Genomic DNA, 22,415 nt, shown 5'->3' with positions numbered 1-22,415 from the left:
AAGGGGAGAAGGCATGTGGTGTTGGCGAGGAGGAGAAGATGATGCGGCGACATCAGCGGCGAGCGAGCGAGCTCGGCTGGGAGAGCAGCAGTGGGAAGCTAGGTGGCAGGAGAGAGGATGGGACTGTGAAGGCGGCTGCAAGGAACGAAGAAGGGGGGCGGGCGCGATGCGGAGTGGACGAGTGGCGGCTAGGGTTCTCACCCAATCGACACTATCCGTCGCCTAGCCACCCACAGCACGCCACGAACAAATCAACACGTGAAAACCCGAGAATACCCTCGGTGGGGCATGAAATTAACAGGCGGTGGCTCGGCCAATCGACCGAAAAAAGCACGCACCAGGCACCCTCCTAACTACACCCACCGATAGACACGGCCCACGGTCGATAGACCCTACTAGTCAGCGAGACACGATCGAAACATCGGAGTGAGAAAAAGTCACAGGGACGAACTTTCATTGCAATAGTGTCTCCTCTTCGATCCGACGACCGAGGTCTTCCGGTGGCTTGATACGACGGTCCAGATCCCATCAGCAAACGAAACGGACGGCCAGGTCTTTCATATCACCCTTCGTCTCATCTTTCTGGATAGTGGCAAATATTCAGGTTTCTCGCTGAAATTCCACACTCGTTTAGGAAACCGTACAGGGACACGTCTTCGTGGCCGTGGCCGCGCAAAAACCACTGGGCATCGGCGCAGGAACGCAGCATCCTCCCCCACCCCAATACAATCCAAACTCCAATCCCCTTGCTCGCCAAACCCCCATTCCCCCAATACAATCCCTACTCCCAAATGGTAACGCCGAGCGCCTCCTTCTCCGCCGCGCTCGTAGTCGAGGATTTCCCATCGGTGCGTCTGATTCGCTTCCCTTGAAGGGAGAGGTTTTTCCCTTCTACTTGATTAAATTTGAACTGGATTTCCCTTCTCGTGGTGCCGCGCAGTTGGAGAGCGATGACAAGATGGAGATGCCACCGGACAAGTACCGCGAGGTGTTCGACCTCGCACAGTGTGGCGCCCGCGCCTTCCGGGAGCGCCGCTTCGACGAGGTAATCCACTAACTTGCCCACTCTATTCGTCATGTGTAGCCCGATTGCGACGGTGTCCGATGGTTTGACGGCAGCAGCTTCAGTTATCGGGAGAGGGCGGGAACTGGATTGGGACTGACTAGGGCAAGTGCATGTAAGATGTAACAGGGCTACGGTCGGCTTAGTTTTGTATGTTTATGCACGAGTGCCTGAATTGGTGAATGGTGTGATGCGAACAGAAAATTTAGCACGGCATGCTGAAATATCTTTTGTACCAGCACCGGAAAGGAAATATTGTGTTCATGCTAGTTAGTCAATTTTTCGAGAAAACGCTTGCGTTTCATTTCATTGAAAAGATGGACGAGAGAGCAATCCTCCTAGGAGGTGAGTTTTACCATGTCACGAGCCCGATCAATGGACATCCCAGGAAGTGGGCAGAACAACCCTAAGCCCCTGGGCTCCTGCCTTTGCCCAACATCGGGCCTCGTCTTCGATCCTATCTACTAGCGAATCGATGGAGGGCGTCGCATTGTCGAAGACACATGCATTCCCGTGCTTCCATATCATCCAGGGAACGAGCAAGGCGATGGAATCGAGGGCCTTTCGATGCGTTGGCAGCATATGCTCCTTCGCGCGCAGCCACCATTCCATGACAGTGGGTTCCTGATCTGGTGCCTGGATCGGCATGCGCAACCAGTCCAGGATGGTATGCCAAGTTTGTCGAGCAAAGGGGCAGGCCAGGAGCAGGTGTTGGATTGTTTCCGTGGCCTGGTCGCAAAGGAGACATCTGGGGTGATGCTGCAGTCCGAGCCGCACAAGCCTTTCTGCCGTCCAGAAGCGATCTTGGTTGGCCAACCAGCGGAAGAATTTTACCCGTGGCGGCGCCCAGCTTTTCCAAACCAACTTCCAGGAGGGGCCCCGCGTAGATCCCTGGAAAGTGGCCGCATAACATGACTGCGCCGAGTAGATGCCGTTGGCCGTCCACTTCCAGAGCAGCCGGTCTGGTTCGTTCGAGAGGATCGTGTTGCTGCCCGAAATTGATCCACACAGCACCACAGAATCCTCACTTTCGTGGAGGTAAACCGACCGTTTTTCAATGCAAAATGACAAAGATAGCCAAACCCTAGGGTTGCTAGGGCTGGGCAGAAGCTACGAGCTAGGTGCTGGAAAGAAAAGAACGTAGGAGAAAAAGTAACGTAAGGTTGTACAAGGATCGTTTGATTCTTCAATCGGCCATATACCCACATATATAAGGGTATGCCTGGCCTTTGGCAAATTGGAGTAGGACTCCTGACGTGCTGTTTCCTTGGCACATAAGTTAAAAGGCCTTTCCTAATCTTTAATTAATTCGTCTATATCTGTAAAAGCATCAGCCTGGGCCCAATACTAGTAGACTTTCCATATTAGCTCTGTTTTGGCAGAATAACTGATTATGCAAAATCTTTTCCATCTTCAGTTTTCCAAACCAGACCTCTTTCCTTCTTTCTCTCCATGCGTGAGTTCTAACACACAATTTTGTTCCATCCAGCCTGCTGCACCTAGCCTCTGTATTTGCAATCATGTGTGCATTCTCAAACAATTAGCTTGACCACCAAGACTAAATAATCTGGGCGACCCCTCAAGCCAGATCCAAATTGGACTATGAACACATGCCCCCCTGTTTTTGGTGTAATTGTATTTACCAAAAACACCATGGCAATATCTTAGGACGATGTCAACCGCTTCACCGGCCATATCAACTGCTTAGGGCGATGTCTAAATAACACATCGGCCAAATTTTGCTTAGGGCGATATCTGAAATCATATCGGCCATAGTGCCATCAAGCTTCTTGGCACATACTAGGATAATACTTCTTTAAATATTTTCCTTTGAGAGCTTTAGGCAATCCCCCCCCCCCCCTCCCCTGCACAAAGATTGTACAAAATATGAATCCAGGAACAATTTCAACAACTCTATATGGGCCTTCCCAACTCGGCGACCACTTGCCAAATTTAGTATCCCTAGTTCCAACAGGCAAATTGTTTTCCACACTAAGTCTCCCATTTGAAACGATTTTCCCCTCACCCTTTTGTTATAAGCCTTAGCTACACTTAATTTTTCTTTTTCAATTTCCCGTAAGGTTCTTAATCTTTCTTCTGGAACATCATCAATTCTGTCCAGCATCAAATTATTATAGTCTACAGCTGATAAATCATTTTGTCTGGCTACTTTAAGAGCTTGCAAATTAAATTAACCTCTACAGGTAACATTGCTTCCTGTCCATACACTAACTCATACGGTGTCACTTGAGTTGCTCCATGCTTAGATATCCGATGAGCCCATAAAGCCTCCGAAAGCACTTCATGCCACTTTCTTGGATGCTCCTTAATTTTCTTCTTTATAAGCTTAATTAAAGTTTTATTGCTAGATTCGGCTTGTCCGTTAGCTTGAGCATAATAAGGCGACAAATTTAACAATTTAATTCTAAAAGATTCGACAAACTCACAAAATTGATGAGACATAAAAGAACCTTGATCAGTAGTCAAAGTTTGAGGAATACCGAATCTGCGAATAATATGCTCCAAAACAAAATTAATCACTTCCTTATGGGTCATATTTCTTAAAGGAATCGCTTCAGTCCATTTGGTAAAATAATCTGTAGCTACTAGGACGAAGCGATGACCTTTAGATGAAGCAGGATGTATTTGAACAATAAAATCTAAACCCCATCCCATAAACGGCCATGGCTTAATAATGGGATGCATCATAGCTGCAGGTGCCAATTGAACATTTCCAAATTTCTGGCATTCTTCACACCCTTTTATGAGCGAAAACAGCTCCCTAACATCGTTGGCCAATAAAAACCTGCTCTTTACCAAAAAAGGCTTTCGCCCCGCTTTATATATAAAGCAAACCGCCCGAGCCAAACATCCAACAATGTTCACACACACACACTCAAAGTCACACACACACAGATAAGGTAGCAGTAAGGTTAATGCTGAGGGCACAACTCAACAAGCCCTAAGAACAAAAGGACACACACAAAGACCGCCACAAACGAAGCATGCCTAATCAGGCTCCGGCGGCGGTGGCGGAAGCGGGGGCGCCATGCGGAAGGCCATCGATCGAAGGTCGGTGAGGAGGGTGTTGATGATGCTCCGATCCTGGGGGTGGCTAAGCGGCCGCCAGAGCTGCAAATAGCCACACATTTTGAAGATCGCGTCAGTCGCACGTCGCAGAGGCACTTTCTGAATAACAAGCTTGCTGCGAATATTCCAAAGCGTCCACGTGAGGATCCCAATGCATAGCCATCTAATATGGCGGTAACGCGGGGAGGAGGCATGGATCTCCGCGAGTAAGTCAGGGAAGTTGGTATTGCACCATTTCCGCCGACCGTTTCACGGAAGCACGACCACATGAACTGGGCCGTGGAGCAGTTGAAGAAACTGTGGTTCGAATCCTCAACCGTGGCGCACAGGGGACACATCCCGTCCCCAGGGCCATTGCGCTTGCGGACTTCAACCCCAGAGGGGAGACGTCCCCGGATCCACTGCCAGAGGAATATTCAGATCTTAAGGGGGAGGCGAATGTCCCAGATCAGGCTAAAGGGCTCAGGGGCCAGCGAGGGGGCGATGGCAGCGTACAGAGACTTCATGGAGAAGCATCCCGAGGGCTCCAGGCGCCACGTCATGGAGTCAGTGCGCCCTCTACCTCCATCGGCAAGAGAGCGATGTCCTGTAGAAGGGCGTCCCACGTGTCAACCTCCCGGGGGCCAAAGGGGCGCCGAAAGGCGAGACGCCCTAAGTCAATAAGGGCCCTCTCGACGGAAATTCGGGGGCCAGCCGCAATGGCAAATAAGCCCAGGAAGCGGGCGGCCAGAGGGGAATCCCCAAGCCAGCGGTCGAACCAAAACAGGGTCGAGGACCCGGAACCCACAGAGATGGATGTGCCAATTCGGAGCACGGGAAGAAGCTGAATCACAGCTTGCCAGAACTAGGATCCCCTAGAGCGCTGGCAGAAAGCTAGAGGTTGGCCCCGGAGATACTTATTCTGGATGATGGTAAGCCAGAGGCCGCCCCCCGTTGGCGATACGCCATAGCCATCTGGTCAAGAGAGCAATGTTCATGCGACGGGAAGACAAGATCCCCAGACCTCCCTGGTCCTTGGGTTTGCAAATGTCAGGCCAACTCACCATATGGTATTTTTGCTTGTCCCCCTTGCCAGCCCAGAAGAACCTGGACTGATATTTGGCCACCTCCTGGTGAAGCGTCTCATGGAGGCTATAGAAGCTCATGAGGAACCAGAGGAGGCTAGCCAGCGAGGAGTTGATGAGGATTACCCTCGCCGCCCTCAAGAGCCATCGGCCCTTCCAGGGCTCGACCCGGTGTTGCATTCGGGTCACGGAAGGGCGGAGGTCCGCTACGGTGAGGCGCGAGTCACTAATGGGGATCCCCAGATAAGTCTTGGGGAAAGAACCGAGGCGGCAGTTAAGCCGGTCCGCAATGCCCTGGGTCTCCTCCGGGGGGAATCCCAGAACCATCACTTCGCTCTTATCGAAGTTGATGGTAAGACCGGACATTTGTTGGAAGCATAGGAGGAGAAACTTCAGGTTGGCAATATCGGACGCGGAGCCCTCAACCATTATTATGGTGTCGTCGGCATATTGGAGGAGGGAGACCCCACCCCCTCCTACTAGGTGTGGGACCACGCTGTGAATGTGACCGGCCGATTTGGCCTTGTCAAGAATGGCCGCAAGGGCGTCAACCATCATGTTGAACAGGAACGGTGAGAAAGGATCGCCTTGGCGAACCCCACATAGAGTGGGGAAGAAGGGGCCAGTCTCACCATTAATGTTAATAGCGGTCCGACCGCAGGAGACAAGCTGCAAAACTCTGGTCACCCAACGGTCATCAAGGCCCTTGCGGAGTAATACTTCCCGAAGGAAGGGCTAGTGAATAGTGTCATAGGCTTTATGGAAGTCGAGCTTCAGGAAGACCGCCCGTTGGTGCTTGGAGCGGACTTCATGAAGGACCTCGTGGAAGACCAACACCCCATCCAGGATAAAACGACCCTGAATGAAAGCCGACCGATTGGGGCGAGTGATCGAGTTGGCTAGCAGGGTCACCCTATTGGCGTACCCTTTGGCCAGAATCCGGAATATCACATTGATCACAGTGATAGGTTGGATCACGGTGCACGATCACATTGATCACGGTGCACGATCTGCCAAAGCAGTAGGCACAGGCCGATCTCGTGAAGACCGAGGACCCCCTGGATATCATGCGCCCAGGTGTGTTGCCGGCGAGCTCTCCCGCCACCGTTCTCGCTTTACGTCTCCGTTTGGTGATGCACTGGTAGAGCAGGGGTGCGAGCTCGCGGACCGACTGCCCATTAATCCAGCAATCCTCCCAAAACAGGGCCGTCGAGCCATTCCCAATGACTCACATCAGTTTATGATGTTTGCTGATAATGTCAGATTTTTCTTAATTACAGGAATGGTTGATTTAGTAACTAATGAGGCTTGTCTCTTTGGGACATTAGACGTTTGCGGTTTTACATGTTCTAGTCCTTCTATTTTGGACATTCTTGTTGTCATGGAGCTGGTAGGGCACTGCCTCATTCGACTATGATAACTTTCTGTAACTATGGACAAAACCCAGTATAGGTTTTGACTAATGTTGCATCACTGCATAAATATTTGAACAATATTAAAACGTTGGCTAAAGGGGGAAGAATCCCTTGCTAACTGTCCGTTAGTTAGATAGGATATGAGACCTCTCTGCAGAAATACCTCTGGATAACACCCCAGCGGAACCCGCTTTGCGCGGACTCAAACACGGGTGGGTGAGACCACCACCGTGGGCTCTAGTCACTGAGCTAGCGCTTAGTTCTCAATATTCGAATAATATTACATCCTTACCTGGCTCAAATGTTAAAATGACATCTAGTTTTATTTATCTTAGCGCTGGCAGTCATTTTTCTTGTCATTTGTATCTTTTACTTTTCTGAGATATTCATTGTGAGACGTGTGTATCTCATCCCTTATTCCATTAGAGATAATTAGTAAGGATATCTATTTAGTTACGAAGAAGGGGAGCCTTGGCGCAGTTGTAAAGCTGCTGCCTTGTGACCATGAGGTCACGGGTTCAAGTCCTGGAAACAGCCTCTTACAGAAATGTAGGGAAAGGCTGCGTACAATAGACATAAAGTGGTCGGACCCTTCCCCTGACCCTGCGCAAGCGGGAGCTACATGCACCGGGCTACCCTTTTTTTTAATCTATTTAGTTACAAAAGATATGGTTCAGTTAGGAAGACAGAGACATGGTTTGTTAGGAAAGTTGAGATTCTATTCTTAGGCTTCAAGTCGAATCTTCCCTATAGAAAGGACACCATGTACCCCATAAGGATTATGGAACAAACGAGAATAAACTAGTAAAGATCTAATCCCCGTCTCCAACCTTCCCTCCCTGTCATCCCTGGCACCATGGCCGGCCAAGCCTTCCTCCCTGGAGCTGTACTCCCAACCCTTTCACGTTCATCGGCCTAGGACCGTGACAACTTGGTATCAGACTCCGATCCCCGGCCAATCCCCACCACCATTCCCCATTCACTTGCACAAACTTGATTACTCTATCAGTTGACTTCATTGTTTATGATGCTTGATATGGTTCTGTTTCAGGCTATTTCATTTTATTCTAAAGCTCACAATTTGAGATCAGGAGATCCGATTATCCTTAGCAATCGAAGTTCTGCTTTCTGTTTGTAAGTTCCTTCACAATGTTATATTAATGCCATTCTTATGCAATATAGGTAAGCAGTTATGCTACTGCTCAGAAATCCATATTGAAATATTTGGTCTGTATTCATGGCCCTTTCGTGGCTGCTTTTATGGCAGGATAAGTCAAGTTCTGAGGGAGAGATCAGCAGCCGACTCAGAGTACCAGCCATTGAATGGCCTTGATCCTACAACACATGCAGAGGTATGAGTAGCTAAAAAGGTCTTTCTCACCAATGTGAAATTCAGATGTGAAAATTAAGTGAATGTATGGATCATTAATTCTTATTATTTTGTAAGTAAATTTTGCTGCAGTTAGCTCTGAAGGATGCAGAGAAGGTAGTAATTACCCACGGTAATTCTCCTAGGCCATATCTTCTCAAGGCATACACACTTATTCTGGTAACACCCTGAAACTTTACTTTTCTTCCTTTTATATATCTTAGAGCATTATTTAATGGGGACAACACCCAATGCTTACGCCTGGATAGTATAGTTCAATTTAGCCGTAACTTTTCACCATCTAGGATAATTTATTGGGATTTGCAGGAGAACTTTGGTTGACTTGGTTGACGTTTTGGTTATTTAGCCTCACACTGTATCTTACTCATTTAAACTGTTCCATGGATTATACCTCTAGTTTTGCGCTCTTGCAGACTCCCACCACCACCAGTACTTCAAAATTATTTATTTCTGCACCTTATTTTCATTTTCTTTCACATGAGTTGAGTTTAAGATCTGTCCACCTGATCCAAAAATGTAAGGTGGTAATTACGCACCAAAATTTGGAAGAACATTGTACATGCCGCAGTCTGCCAAATTACAAAGTACTGGTGGGAATTTGCGAAAGCAGAGAAGACAGAGCACACTATTCTCGCACCATTGGTGCGATTATCTCCTACATGTCTGTTTCCATGATATTTTGTTCTACAGATTTGCATTATAATTATATGCTTTGTTATACAGTTATTTTTCATATTGTCAAGACTTACAATATATAAGTTCTAATTTTGTCCAAGCAGAAAGAAGTTCAGTATTCTTACCAGAAATATGCTTATGTAATGTCATGTTGCTTTATCACTTTATTATGGACAGGCTACCTTTAAGAGGACAATAGCTGATCTGAGAGTCGTTAAGACATAAATTCAACAACTTTTATCAGTCCTCCCTTATTATCATCTGTTGGGGTAACCATTGGATCGTGTTTCCTTGCATATGCAGCTGGAGCGATATCAGGAGGCACGTGAGTCCCTTCTGGCTGGTCTTCAAGTTGATCCCCTCAGGTACGATTGTTGATCCATGGTGATATTCATATTCACTGAATAGGTAGCAGATATTCAAAGGTCATACTGATCCTCTTGCACATTTTATAATACTCGTTTGCTACATGTATAGCCATATCCTGCAAACCTGCCTCAGTGATCTGGATAGAAATACAAATGCTGCAGCCGGAGCAAGATGCCCAAGGCTAGATAGGACTGATGATTTTGAGTGCACATTGTGTTTTAAACTATTGTTTAAACCAGTTACCACTCCATGTGGGCACACGTTCTGTCGCTCTTGTTTACATCAGGCAATGGATCACGGTGAGCTCAGCAAATATTAATATACTTGATTAGCTGCTTTTGTTAGTTTGAGCTTCACATCATGTCTACTTTCAATAGGCAATAAGTGCCCCATGTGTCGGACAGTTCTTTTTATTGGTCCAAAAACTTATCCTATAAGGTACTTTTTGTTGTCTTACAAAATCAGATTTATTCATTTGAACTGAAGTTCCGTTTCCCTTTAGACATTCATTTTTTCCTTGATTTCTCTGATGTTAGTCATGTTTCAATGCCTCAGCGTAACATTGAGCAACATAATTCAGAAAAATTTCCCTGAAGAATATGCTGAGAGGAGGTCAGAACATGAAAATATGACATATGCAGGCATTGATTTGATGCCTCTGTTTGTTATGGATGTCGTATTACCATGCCAAAAGATGGCACTGAACATATTTGAACCTCGCTACAGGCTGATGGTACAACTATCCCAATTTAGTTTTTTTTGTTTGTAAGATGCATTTGTTTACAGCTATGCACCTTCTGTTTTAATCAACATATCTTACTGCATGGTTGCAAGTTGATATGTAGCTTGCAGGTGTAGCTAAGTAAGATTCATCATATTTTCCCAGAAAGCTTGCTGTACAAAATTGTAGGTTGAATAATCAGAACATTATATTTTCCCTAAATCCTTATTGCAAACTCTTAATGTAAATAAAACAGAAATAAAAAAGATCTTTCTATTTGTCACCTTCTGTATCAAATCTGTACAAAATTCCAGATGGGCATTTCTTCTTTGTTTACATAGTTGACCATATTGCTATCCATCCATTTGCATTGAGATGTTTTCTCGAATACGCAGGAGAGCTGCCGTATCATTGCACTAAAAAGTCAAAAGTCAAAAGTCAAAATACAAGCCCCAACCCCACCCACACAGCACTTAATGAGTACATTACAAGCACGCCACTGACTATTAACGACCTCGACCAAAAAAGCAGAAACTATAAGGCGGCTACATCATACCGCCCTATTAAACACACAATCATTCCTGTGATTCCACAACCTCCATTGAGTTGTAACTTAGTTTATTTGCTATGTTTTAAAACACTGCCAGGATGTGTTTTATCAATATATTCACAACCTTGTTTTTCCCCATTTGGAACAGGTAAGGAGAATAATGGAAGGGAATCATCGGATGGGAATGGTCAGTTTCAAATCTGAGATATTCTGCTTGCCTAAAGAGTTCATTCATTGACTGATTCTATAATCCAGGTTGCTATTGATTCTGCGACGGGAACTGTAGCTGACTGTGGTTGTGAGGTGGAAATTCTTGAGTGAGTCCAGTTTTCTTCATTTTTTGTCAAAATTCTGCCAACACTTGTGGTCTCACCTGTCTTAATAAATGTGTAGGTGCGAGCCACTTCCAGATGGACGTTTTTATCTAGAGGTAAATTCATGCTCTGTTTGCAGGATTACCAACCATTTGTGTGCACGCCTTTCTTTTCAAGGTTTATATTACACACATTGACTACCTAGAAAGGACCACCAAATACAAATAGTGGCACAACGGAAGGATTTTAGAACTTGCCCATGCAGCAACAACTCAGCTGGTGGAGTTGCATGTAAAAACTTAGCTGTCAGCGACCCAAAATACTACCAAGGCTAGATCTTCCAGAAGCACTGCCATGGCAGCCACATCAGCAGCAGCGTCGACAAGAAGCGCTACCATGGCAGCGAAAACTGCTGCCATGGCAGCCAAACCGGCGGCAACTAAGGTGCTGCCATGGTAGCCAAGGCAGCAAGCCCACCAAGCCACTTGTACATGGGCCGGACCTGAAGATGTGCACCCCGCTGAACAGGGCCAACTACAAATACCAGTACGACGAGTAGCAGGAGATTATCCGCGCTTGGATATGGCGATTCGGCACGGCGGCTCTATCTTCTACCTCCGGCTCCCTCACCTGTTCGCCTTTCTTCTTCCTCAAGACCTGTATCTGAACTGAATTCCTCTGTAGTTGTGTGAGATTAGTGAATTGTGAGTTGGGATCCTAACATCATGGTATCAGAGCCTCCCTCCACCCTTCCGATTCATCTCCAATTCGTCCCCAAATTCACACAAATTTCTGCCCAAATTTCTTTTCTAGCACACAATTCTATTCACCACCATGCATCCGGAAGTAAAAGCTTACCTGGACAAGCTTCGTGCGGAGACCAAAGCACGCTACGATGCCTGACAAGCAGTTTGAGCTGCAGGCGACCTTGCTCAACGCAGGAGCTCCGCCTCCGCCACTGACGCGCTCAGCCGTCGTGGCCTTCGATGGCGGTCTCTCCATCGGGACCACCATCCCTATGGTTGTTCCTGACGCCTTCTTCGCCACCACCCATGCCCGAGAGGTCCTTGCGGTCGCCCACGACGCATCCCCAATCTGCATCGCGATAGCGCCCTTCACCTGTACTACAGTGCTCGACCAAGGTCGACGTTGTCGCTAGCGTCGACGAGGTCCACGACACCGCCACCACCGTCCCCTCCGAGCTCGGGGACGATCTCATCCTTCAGGAGGTCGAGCAACCCACAACTGCGCAGGCGACACCCTCCATCGGCACTGCATCCTCTACCGCCAAGGTCGTCCCTCCGGTGGCGACCACAACCGATGTTGACCCCAGGGCCAGCATGCAGGAACTGGATGACTCACCATTGCCCTACTTCAACACCTTTCCTCCAGCAGCGAGCGAGTTGGACTACAACATCGTCCTCTTTGTCTCCAGCAACCTTACTGCACCGCCGCCAACCAAGTGCTCGGCATAATCCCCCGCCCATGAGAGCGATTGGGTGATGCCTCTTCTCACTACCAACGATGCCTTTCCCCGGTTGGTTTCCCCAGTGACCAGCGAGGCGTACCACTATGGCGTCGTCGACACCATCGACATTGTTGCCCCGAGAAGAACCACCTATTCGACAGGAGGCCTTGACCACGACGAGCACATGTGTCCATCCTACATTGAGCAACAACAAGAGATCTCCAACAACAATGGCTGCCCCCTATTTGATTGCAGATTGTTGTGAACAACGCTGCCCTGTTCCATGGTCATCTATGGTGATTCTGGATATGTGTGGTGGCCATAGGACCGCCAGCTAAGGGTGAGGAATGAATTGGCAGAATGGTTATCTCCTACTCCGTATGCTACTGTGGTTGTGCATCTGTTTTTGTGCGTGAAGAACCCGGGTGCTTCGAGCATAGAACTATCAAGCACAAATGGTCTTCAGTTCATGCAGTTCAAGCACAATCGAGTGCCAGATCCAACGGATGAGCCTCTCATTTGCCTTCAAGATGAACAATTGCAGTCTTGGTATTCTCTGGATCGCGCAACACTCTTTTCTCGAGAAAACACAAAGGGCGATTGTGTTTCTTTGCATTTAAAAGGTAGGAGTTCAGTTACAAGTGTCCGAGGACGCACTGATTACATCAAGATCAGTGCACATCCAAGGTTTGTGGTAACACTATCCTAAGGCCAGTCGCCCTGGCTTGTGCCCAAGAGTGAGCCTCGTCCTTGAACCTATCGACTAGCGTATGAGCGGAGGGTCTTTCGTTGTCGAAGAAGCAGCTATTTCTATGCCTACAGATCATCCAAGGCACAAGCAGCGTGACGGATTTCAGAGCCTTGTGAAGGATCGGCGGCGTGTTCCCCTTGGCGTGCAGCCACCGGTCCATAAGAGTAGGCTCCTGGTTGGGTGTTGGGGCCAAGATGCGCAACCAGGCCAGGACCTCGTGCCAGGCCTGCCGGGCGAGGGGGCAATCCAGCAGCCGGTGGCAATGCATTTCCGGTGCTTGGTCGCAAAGTAAGCAGCGCGGGTGGTGTTGCAGGCGGTGGCGAGCCAGCCGTTCAGTGGTCCAACAGCGGTCCTGGTTGGCTAACCAGTGGAAGAACTTGACCCGTGGCTGCGGCACGCAGCTCTTCCAAACTAACTTCCAAGGGTAGCAGGTCATCGATCCGTGGAACGTTGCCGTATAGCATGACTGCGCCGAGTAGGTGCCACTCGCGGACCACTTCCATATCAGCCGGTCAGGGGCGTCGGAGAGCTCGATGCTCTGCATGATCTGCCATAATTTCAAGTACTGCACGATCTCGTGGATGCAAGGGTGCCGTGGATGTCACGGACCCAGGTGTTGCCATTGAGCCCCTCTACCACCGTTCTTGTCTTGCGTCGTCGCTTGGGGATGCAGCCAGATAGCTTGGGGAGGAGCTCGCAGACTGACTGCCCGGCGTTCCAACGATCCTCCCAGAACAAGGCGATTAGACCATTCCCAATGGCCCTGGTAGTGGAAGCCAAGAAAAGCGCTAGTTCCTCCTCCGGAAACTGTAGATCGAGTCCCTGTCCCGCTCGTTCGGGATCCGTTCTGGAGAACCACAACCAGCGGAGCCGTAGCGCAAGTCCGGCGCGCTCTAGGTCGCTAACACCGAGGCGGTTGTCGTGGGAACGATTCCGACAATAGTAAGGGGTAGGGTAAAGGAGCGTGATCAATCGACATGCATATGGGTGACCCGGTGTTTTAGCGAGTTCGAGCCTCTCGCGGTGGAGATAACAACCCTACATCTCGTGCTCCGGAGAGGCTTTGCTTTATTTGATTATGAATCCGGAGATTACAATGTGTGAGAGAGGGGAGAACGGATCTTCATGCCTAAGCTAAGTCCTTGAGACTAATGGCGAGAGAGCCATGGGGAAGAATGAGTCTGCCTCAAGTCTAGTGGTGGTGGGGGGTGGCTTATATAGAGTGCGCCACCCCCTCACCTCTTATGTTACAAGATGGAGCGTCAATGCCATAATATCAGCCCACTACGAAACCGCCACGCTGACTATTGTGTTCATACGTCCGAGTGAGTTGATGGTCATCCGAGTGGATGGTATGTTGATTGTCCGAGTGATGCTGGCCTGGACGTCATCCAAGTAATGTTGACATACATATCATCTGAGTAGCTTCATGTATGGTATGAAATTGATCTGGACCCATCTGTCGTATGGGCCTCGTGCTTTATGATATTTTGACCCTTCTTGGGCCTACCTGTCATGTGTATCCCCAACATTAGCCCCCGAATCGGTTGAGATTTTGCAGAATGAGTTTGTGAAAGACACAATTTGGCCCCAGTGATTACGGAAATACTCGGTATCCGTCATCGTGCTTTCAAACAACCAAGGTTTGAACAAAATCTCAATGGATTCTGGCACTGCGCTTCCCGACTGATCTGGGGTAAGTGGCCGTGAGGAGAAACTTGGTGACAGTCGTTCATCTCTTGAAAGAGGTTAACTCGTGATCAGAGTATGGGAGTGTCATTGAATCTGGGCAACAAGATTGACGCATGGAGTGCTCTCCTGAGAGATGCCATTCTTATCTCGGAGGAACGTCAATACGAGTCGGCTCTAGATCCAAACTTATGAGTTTCACACTTTGAGTCCTAGAAGAAGGCTCAAAATGGGTCCGCGTAGGAGTGTCAAACTCACCTTATAGCAATTTTTTTTGAGTGATCTTGATCTGGTCCTGCCCCGAGTAACTGATTACTTGGAATTTTGTTCTAAGGGTGCGCGATCAGAGTAACTGATTACTCAGAATTTTGTACCCATAGGGTTGTAGCCCCCGAGACTCTGACTGATTGCTAGTAGTCTGTTGGAGTCTGTAGGGTTTGGGCATTGGCGAGCATTCCAACAGAAGTGGGGAGTGATCCAACACGACGGACGCGAATCATTGGAGGTGGCACTCGCCGTGTGCATCGCCTCAGTCTGAGGTGCATAGCACGCGGTCGAGATGCATCAACACCGGCGGTGACTGCTCGTTTGACCATGTGTAGTGTCGGCCGGTGAGGTAGATCTCCTTGAGCGCTAGATCGTTACTTAGACGGCGAAACTTGCCCATCATGCGCTGGTTGAGGTTGTCCGTGTTCTTGTCCTCGTCGCGGAGGATGAGGTTAAAACCATCACATAACATCCAAGGCCTTGGGGCAGTCAACCCTGACATCGCGGAGCTCCTGTAAGAAAGCCATCTTGCCGGCGTCGTCTTGTGGCCCGTAGACCATCGTTAGCCACCAGGGCGTGCCCGCGACTGTGGAGATCTTAGCAGTGAGCGTGTTAGTGGTGAACAATGGGTTCGTGACTGTCACGTCCCTGCTCTTCCATGCAAGATGCCACCCCGCATGCCTTGTGCCGGAAGATACGTGTAGTCATCGAATTCTGCACCAAGCGTGTCGAGGACAACCGACGAACAGATCAATGCCATTTTCGTTTCTTGCAAGCAAACAATTGAGGTCCCTTTGGTGTCTAGCAACGCTCTAATGGCATGGCACCGCGCCCATGCATTGAGGCCGCACACGTTCCATATCGCTATTTTATGGCCGTGATCCATCGAGACGGGATCGACTGCGACCTAAGTCTCGCACGCGACTCTACATGCGCCGCGGTGGTCACCAGCGACACCATGCATGCTGGGATCTCTCGATCAACCAATGCGGCAATTGCCGTGAGGACGGTTCGCGGTATAGGTGCGGCAAACCCGACATCCTAGGCCTTCATCTCTGCCGCGGTTGGTGATTTCCTGGTTGGTTCCAAGGATTCCAAGCGTCTGAAGAATCTGCCTGTGCGAGCCTCTCGGTGGTGGGCGGTGCGGATGCGGATGTGGGGGCAGTGGCGCTGATCTTCCCTGTCGAGGGGTGTAGTTGACGGGGCGACGCGACGTCTTCCTAGGTGCCAACAGAGAAGCATTGAGATTCTTGGTGGCAGCAACCAAGAATTCCTCAACATCCACGATTGTGGGGCGGCACGTCCTCGATATCGCCGTAACATGATTAGGGGCGAGGCGAAGCGATTGGCCGACGAACCGCGTGGGCTTGGGGCAGTTATGACCGTGGTTGTTGGCGTTGGTGGGGAGGGCAGTGCCGCATGCCTCTGTAGGATGACGACTTGGCCCCGCATGGCAGGGGCGTCGCTTGCGAGCCGGCTAGCTCATGGGCATGAGAAGCGGCGCCAAAGTCTCGCGCTCCCTGTCCAATGGGCACGCTCGTGGGCGTACCCGTGGACTGGTCAGCGCTGGAGGCCAACCCCACATTGGGGTGTGGTGTGGGGGGATCACCACTTTTTCCCGATAGAGCAGCAAGCCTTGTTGGTTCGCCGTGCTGCGAGTCTGGCACATTGCTCAGCGTGGCTAGGTCCTGATTGGCCGAAGGGGCAGTTGTGCCATAGGGTGACCCCAGTGGATTGTCGTTGGGGTCGTGCGAAGCCGCCTGATTCGAATCCAGACGGTTCTGGGGTGGTCGCAGCCACAGAGTGGTCGACACCTGAAAGGATCGAGAAGAGGGGTCTAGACGGGGGGTGATTAGACCCTCAACAAGTACAAGTGGCAATTTTTAAGTTCTTCTGAGTTGAGGTGGAGTTTTAGCACAAGTTTAAGCATTTACAATACATTTCAAGCAAGCATGACAAGAGTATGAGTAGCGGAAAGAGTAAAGCATGCTAATTGCAAGAAAGTAAAGGGGATGGGATTGGAGTGAGCAAACGCAATGAAGACACGGAGATTTTTGGCATGGTTCCGATAGGTGGTGCTATCGTACATGCATGTTAATGGTGACTTCAACCCACGAAGGGTAACGGTTGCGCGAGTCCATGGAGGGCTCCACCCACGAAGGGTCCACGAAGAAGTAACCTTGTCTATCCCACCATGGCCATCGCCCACGAAGGATTGCCTCACTCGGGTAGATCTTCACAAAGTAGGTGATCTCCTTGCCCTTACAAACTTCTTGCTTCAACTCCACAATCTTGTCGGAGGCTCCCAAGCGACACCTAACAAATCTAGGAGACACCACTCTCCAAAAGGTAATAGATGGTGTGTTGATGATGAACTCCTTGCTCTTGTGCTTCAAATGATAGTCTCCCCAACACTCAATTCTCTCTTTTAATAGTATTGGCTTTCCTATGGACTCAATATGATCTTGGATCACTAAAATAGAAATGAAGAGTCTTGAGCTTTTGCCAATATGTGTCCTTAGCATTTTGAAGGGGTTCCACATCCTCTTGTCCATGCCATGCCATTGTTGAACTTGTCTGAAATACACTGGATAAAAGTATTAGTCCAAAAAGAGATATGTTGACATTAATTACCAAAATCACCCAGGGAGCAATTGTGCTTTCAACACCTGTCCCGACCGAGCCCCCCGACTAGGCATCACCAGTAGCTGCGCCGTATCGTGGTTGTGGTGTGGCCACCGCCGCACAGGGAGGGGCGGGCTACACCAGCGACATGGCCACCCCGTCTGCACGAGCGTTGCGGCTGCCAGCACGCCATGCCAGGTTGTCCATCGCCATGCCATCGACGCAATTGGAGGGATGCGCGTCCGTACGTCTGCGCTTGCTCCGCGACGGCGTGCGCGCCCTGGGCCATGGCCATGAGCCGGGTCACGGTCCTTTGTCTCCGTCGGGGCCAGCACCCGACAGCACGGCGGGTGGGGTAGCCCTGATCATGGCGGCGCGGGCGAGTGCAATGTTGATGGGTAGGTCAACATCCGGATGGTCGGTGCTCGGAACTCAGGCGTGCAGTGACCTGTTCGGCAACCTCTAGGATGGCGGCTCGACGAATTCTGGTGGGGTCATGTGTGCGCCAAGACAGCCGGAACGTGGCGAGGTCGGTGCGGGAGCGGGTTTGGGGGTGTAGGTGTTTGATCCATCAGCTCTGCCCAAGGATGTGCTCGGCGATCGAAAGGTGCCAGGTTTGGGCTAGAATTCCGCGGAGTTCGAGCTCGACGTGGTACTCAAACTCGCCGGAGCCGGCGTGGGCGAGCTTGCACCATGGGCGCATCGACAGGGAGAAGCGAGGTGAGTGTATGAAGTGGTCACCGGCGAGGCGGTCCTTGGTGGCCTGCAAGCTGAAGAGGATCAAGAAATCCTCGGGATGGTGCGTGTTGACGATGAGCTTGAAGGAATCCAGGAGCACCTTGGTGACCTCGTTGGTGGAGACGGACAGGCGGTTGCCGGTGATGGACGCCACCATCGCACAGGACAGGACTATCTCCGCTTCCTCCATCTCGATGGTGCGCGACACGATGACCCGCTCCAGCTCTGGCAAGCGTGCGTCGGTCGTAGAATTGGAGCCCCCGTGGATTCTTCTTGCAAAAATTAAGGCCATAGGTGATCCACGGAGGTTAGAGGAGGGGCCTGGGTGCACGGAATTGAAGAGGGATGCAGGGAATCGCTCAGTACGGGCGAAGATTGGACCGAAGAAAATTGGAAAGGGCGACCGTGGTTGGAGGCGAGCAAGGTGAGCTCCTGTGGTCAAATTGATTGAGGGGAAAAGGTGTGGCCATGGCGCCTTGTTGAGGGAGATCCTGGCGAACTTACGAGGTGCCGGGTGCGTTGGATGCATGCCTGCACCTCTTCCTCCTGTGCCCCATAGCTCCCGTGGTCAAGCCCGCAAGTAGCCTCCTATCGCTAATGACACGTATATGACCGGCCCGAACCGTACCACGACACCTCAGGCTCCGTGTCGCCAGCACAACCGCCGCTGCTCCTGGTGCTCCGACGAGCTTTCGCCCCGCTTCTAGTTGCCATCTTGCCGCTGGTCCGTGCGGAGTCACGGGGCCTTTTCTGCTCCAGCAAGTGCGCCCGCAACGCTGCCTTCGGCCTGGACTCATTGTCCTGTGTTATCCTTGAGGGCGAGCATGGCGTCCTTGAGCACAGGGGCGTGGCCTTGTGCACGCATTGCTGATGACAGTTGCATGCTGGGTCATGCCCGACTTATCTCGCCATGCTCAGCCTCCTTATTTTTTGCAGGAGGAATCCGCAGGAAGGCCGCTATGGCTGTGGTGGTGAGGGGCTCGGGCTCGGGCACGGGGACAAGTGAGATGCCGGTAGAGCTGCAGCGCCGCTGTTCGTAGGTCGCCGGCAGACGACGGCGGCGGGCGCAGCGTGGGTGGCTGCTGCTGTATGCGTGAGCTACTCGGGCCAGGCGCTGAGAGAGAGAGAGAGAGAGAGGGGGGGGGGGGGGGGGGGGCTGACCCAGCCCTAGCTTAATTGGCATGGCTGCTGATGTGGCGCTGGCCAGTCAGCAGTCTATGCGGTCAGAACTGCTTGACGGAGGCAAAACCAGGAGGAGGGTTGACTTTTGCATTGCGTGGTAAGTTTGGGGTATCGGTCCATCGGTTTCGAAGTTCAGAGTTGCAAATTAAACAGAGTGGTTAATTCGAGGTTGTAATGTGGACTTCTCTCTAAACCGAGTGGTTAGTTCAGGGTTGTAATGTGGACTTTTCTCAATATTGATCAGTTTGGGTTTGGCCTCTTTTCTTATTGACTTGTCAAAAACAATTAAATTTTAAAATTGAAGCTATTATCAGAGGGTAAATAATTCTTTTGTTTATAGGTGGAAGGTTCACGACGGTTTCGTATCTTGCGATCCTGGGATGAAGATGGGTGCGTCCAGAATGCTCTATATACTCCCTCAGTTTTTATTTACTCCGCATATTAGCTTTGGCCTAAGTCAAACTTTATAAAGTTTGACCAAGTTTATCGAAAACAATCTAAACTTTGACAATAACAAATATACATAATATATTGAATGATGATTCTAATGGTATTGATTTGGTATTGTGGATGTTAATAATTTTTGTATAAACTTGGTCAAAGTTTACAAAGTTTGACTTGAGTCAAAGCTAATATGCGAAGTAAATAAAAACGGAGGGAGTATGTTTATGTGATGCATAACTTATCTGGAAGAACCTGTTGTCTTGTCCCAGCCCTTTCGACAATTTCTTATTTTTGTTGTTTTTTATTGTAGGTACCGTGTTGCTGAAATTGAATGGTTCCAAGATGTTTCTTTACCAGAAGGATCACAAGAGAGAAGAGATGTAAAAACTAATTACCTTATCAAATTTATCTCCTTTTGTTACCAGAAGTGCTTGAAGAAGTTTCAACTGTGGTGGAATATGTCATTCTATCTTCTAAAACCAAAAGAAGTAAAAGGAAAACAACTATATGAAAATAGATAGTTCTTTGCCAGCACATCTCAAACTTTATACACATATCTACTTACACAAGAGCTGATAACTGCTCTTAGTAAGTGGTTTTGTGACAAATACATAATACTGCAAAAAGCTACAAGTACTGTGGAAAGTGGCGTACATTTCTTTTTTCCAGTATAATTCATGCATGCGAATTTTTCCAGCATAATTTTACTGTGGAAAGTGGTTTGGCATCCGAATTTTATTTTTTGTACATTGTGTGGCAATTGGTTGTTTCCATTAAGAAATTAATGCCTTGTTTGTGGATTCTTTTCTCTGTGTTTGTGGTTATTGTTCTGCGTGCATCATGCCATCATCTCCACTTCAATGGAAAATAAATAGCATGCTTAACCACAATGCAATGGTAAACAGATAATTCTACCTCAACAATTGTATTGAGTTGTATATTTGATCTAATTCTTTGCAGCTAATTGAAAGGGCCAATGAAGCTTCAGAACTGGCTAGGACGTGCATTAGGCGTACCAGAGAAACCATAAGGCCTGGTATGATATTTTGAATACATTGCATGAATATCCTTTTCAATTTAGTGATTCTATTGAACAAAGTTCAAGTACCATGGGAACTGGGTATGATGCATTTCACTCTCAGGCATGCTAGGCAAACCATAAGACCAAGTATGCATGGGTCGTGAAGCTAGGCTTTGGAACCCGTAGTACCTTATGCATATATGTCAGGGTATTAGGATAACAGTGTATTAAGGATTTATTATCTAGGGGCATTATCATCATTTCTCATGGGATGTTATCTTGTACCGGCCAGATTCTTTATAAGGTTATCCTTGTATCATTGTTCAGCTAAGAAATCAAAACCCAAATTTTATCATGCATTTATTTCTTTATCTCAGTTCTTTAAATTCCAGCATTTTATCTTCTTTGACCTGCAATTTATCCCTGTTCTACTGAATCTTGTTGAATTCTGAGTTCTTGCCGATATCTCCTTGTCAGATCCATCGGGATCCTGCAATGTATACATATGTTTATAGTCTATTTTCTTAAACTTAAAATATTTCTAAATCTTTCGGGATTCTACTTTATTTTGGGGTCTTGACAAATAAGACTGGGCTTTTATAGACCCATGACTTAGGTGCGTCCACCACTGTCAGTACTCACACTCTCAAAACAGTATATGAATGTCCTGCTCTTTGAAAGCTGTGTTTGTTGTTTGGTGCTCAACCGATGCCCACAGTGTTCTACTTTCACCTGTTTTACCGAATGCAGTGGGGCGGGCAAGACGCTTTGATCTTGAGAGCATTCCTGGACCACAGGACCCTGAGAAGTTCAGTTTTTGGGTAAGCCTTGTTCCTGCAGATTCTTAGGTGAAGGATATAATATCTTTGGTGCCATGTACTTATTTCTTTTCTGCAGCTTGTCAACTTGATTAATTTGAGGCCATCGGATAAATTAGAACTATTACGCCTCTGTGATACTCGAGAGGTTAGCTTCAAGGCTAAATTTGCATTGGAACCTTACGGGAGATATCATGTTTTAATGTTGCACTATTTTTTGCCCCTGCAGAGAATATCTCTTAGCCTTAGATTGCTGAGCAATGCAGAACAAGGTTGCCGTGTACAGTAACGGATTATATTTGGCGCACAACCAACTAACAATGTTCATTGTAATATTCTTTTATCACATATTCTGATGCTAGTGAAATTCTTATGATTTTGTATGTTCTTTTATTCTCTTACCTGCAAAAAAAAACTATAATTCTTGTACTTGTTCTTATTATTGTGAAACCATTCGATGTTTGGTGGAACACTCGTATTCCTGTAGGGGTGTGGGGTCCAGTATGAAATGATGTTTCAAAAATTCTCAAAAGATTCACGGATGTAGTGACTCTGCGGCGTGGGGGCTTGCGAGTCCTCAGAATAATGGTGGTGGTTCTAGCATACTTCTCGCATCAAGGCAGCCTTCAGCATGTCTGCCCCTCTTCGATCTGGCCATATGTGTTTCGGATCTTCTGCCAGAGATCTTCTTGGATTGCCGTATGAAGCTCCTAGATATCTGGATAGGATGGAATCCGGTCATGTACACATATCCGCCTGTG

The 22,415-nt window shown here is 48.7% G+C and overlaps 1 protein-coding gene across 1 annotated transcript; it reads left to right on the top strand.

The window, feature by feature from the left end:
- Window positions 1-601: 601 nt before the first annotated feature.
- Window positions 602-22,124, top strand: LOC125551375 (LON peptidase N-terminal domain and RING finger protein 1). The gene is made up of 18 exons (XM_048714574.1): window positions 602-848; window positions 941-1,045; window positions 7,684-7,766; window positions 7,900-7,984; window positions 8,095-8,181; window positions 9,001-9,062; window positions 9,175-9,365; window positions 9,444-9,504; window positions 9,622-9,799; window positions 10,486-10,524; window positions 10,593-10,654; window positions 10,731-10,767; window positions 19,712-19,761; window positions 20,126-20,195; window positions 20,776-20,851; window positions 21,587-21,657; window positions 21,734-21,802; window positions 21,884-22,124. Exons 1-18 carry the CDS (start codon window positions 792-794, stop codon window positions 21,941-21,943), a joined length of 1,443 nt encoding a protein of 480 aa, XP_048570531.1. The 5' UTR covers window positions 602-791; the 3' UTR covers window positions 21,944-22,124.
- Window positions 22,125-22,415: the final 291 nt, after the last annotated feature.

The sequence above is a fragment of the Triticum urartu genome, chromosome 4 (assembly GCF_003073215.2).
Source record: "Triticum urartu cultivar G1812 chromosome 4, Tu2.1, whole genome shotgun sequence".
NCBI lineage: Eukaryota > Viridiplantae > Streptophyta > Magnoliopsida > Poales > Poaceae > Triticum > Triticum urartu.
Note: the sequence above shows the minus strand (reverse complement) of the source record. Positions and strands in the feature narration are given on the sequence as shown.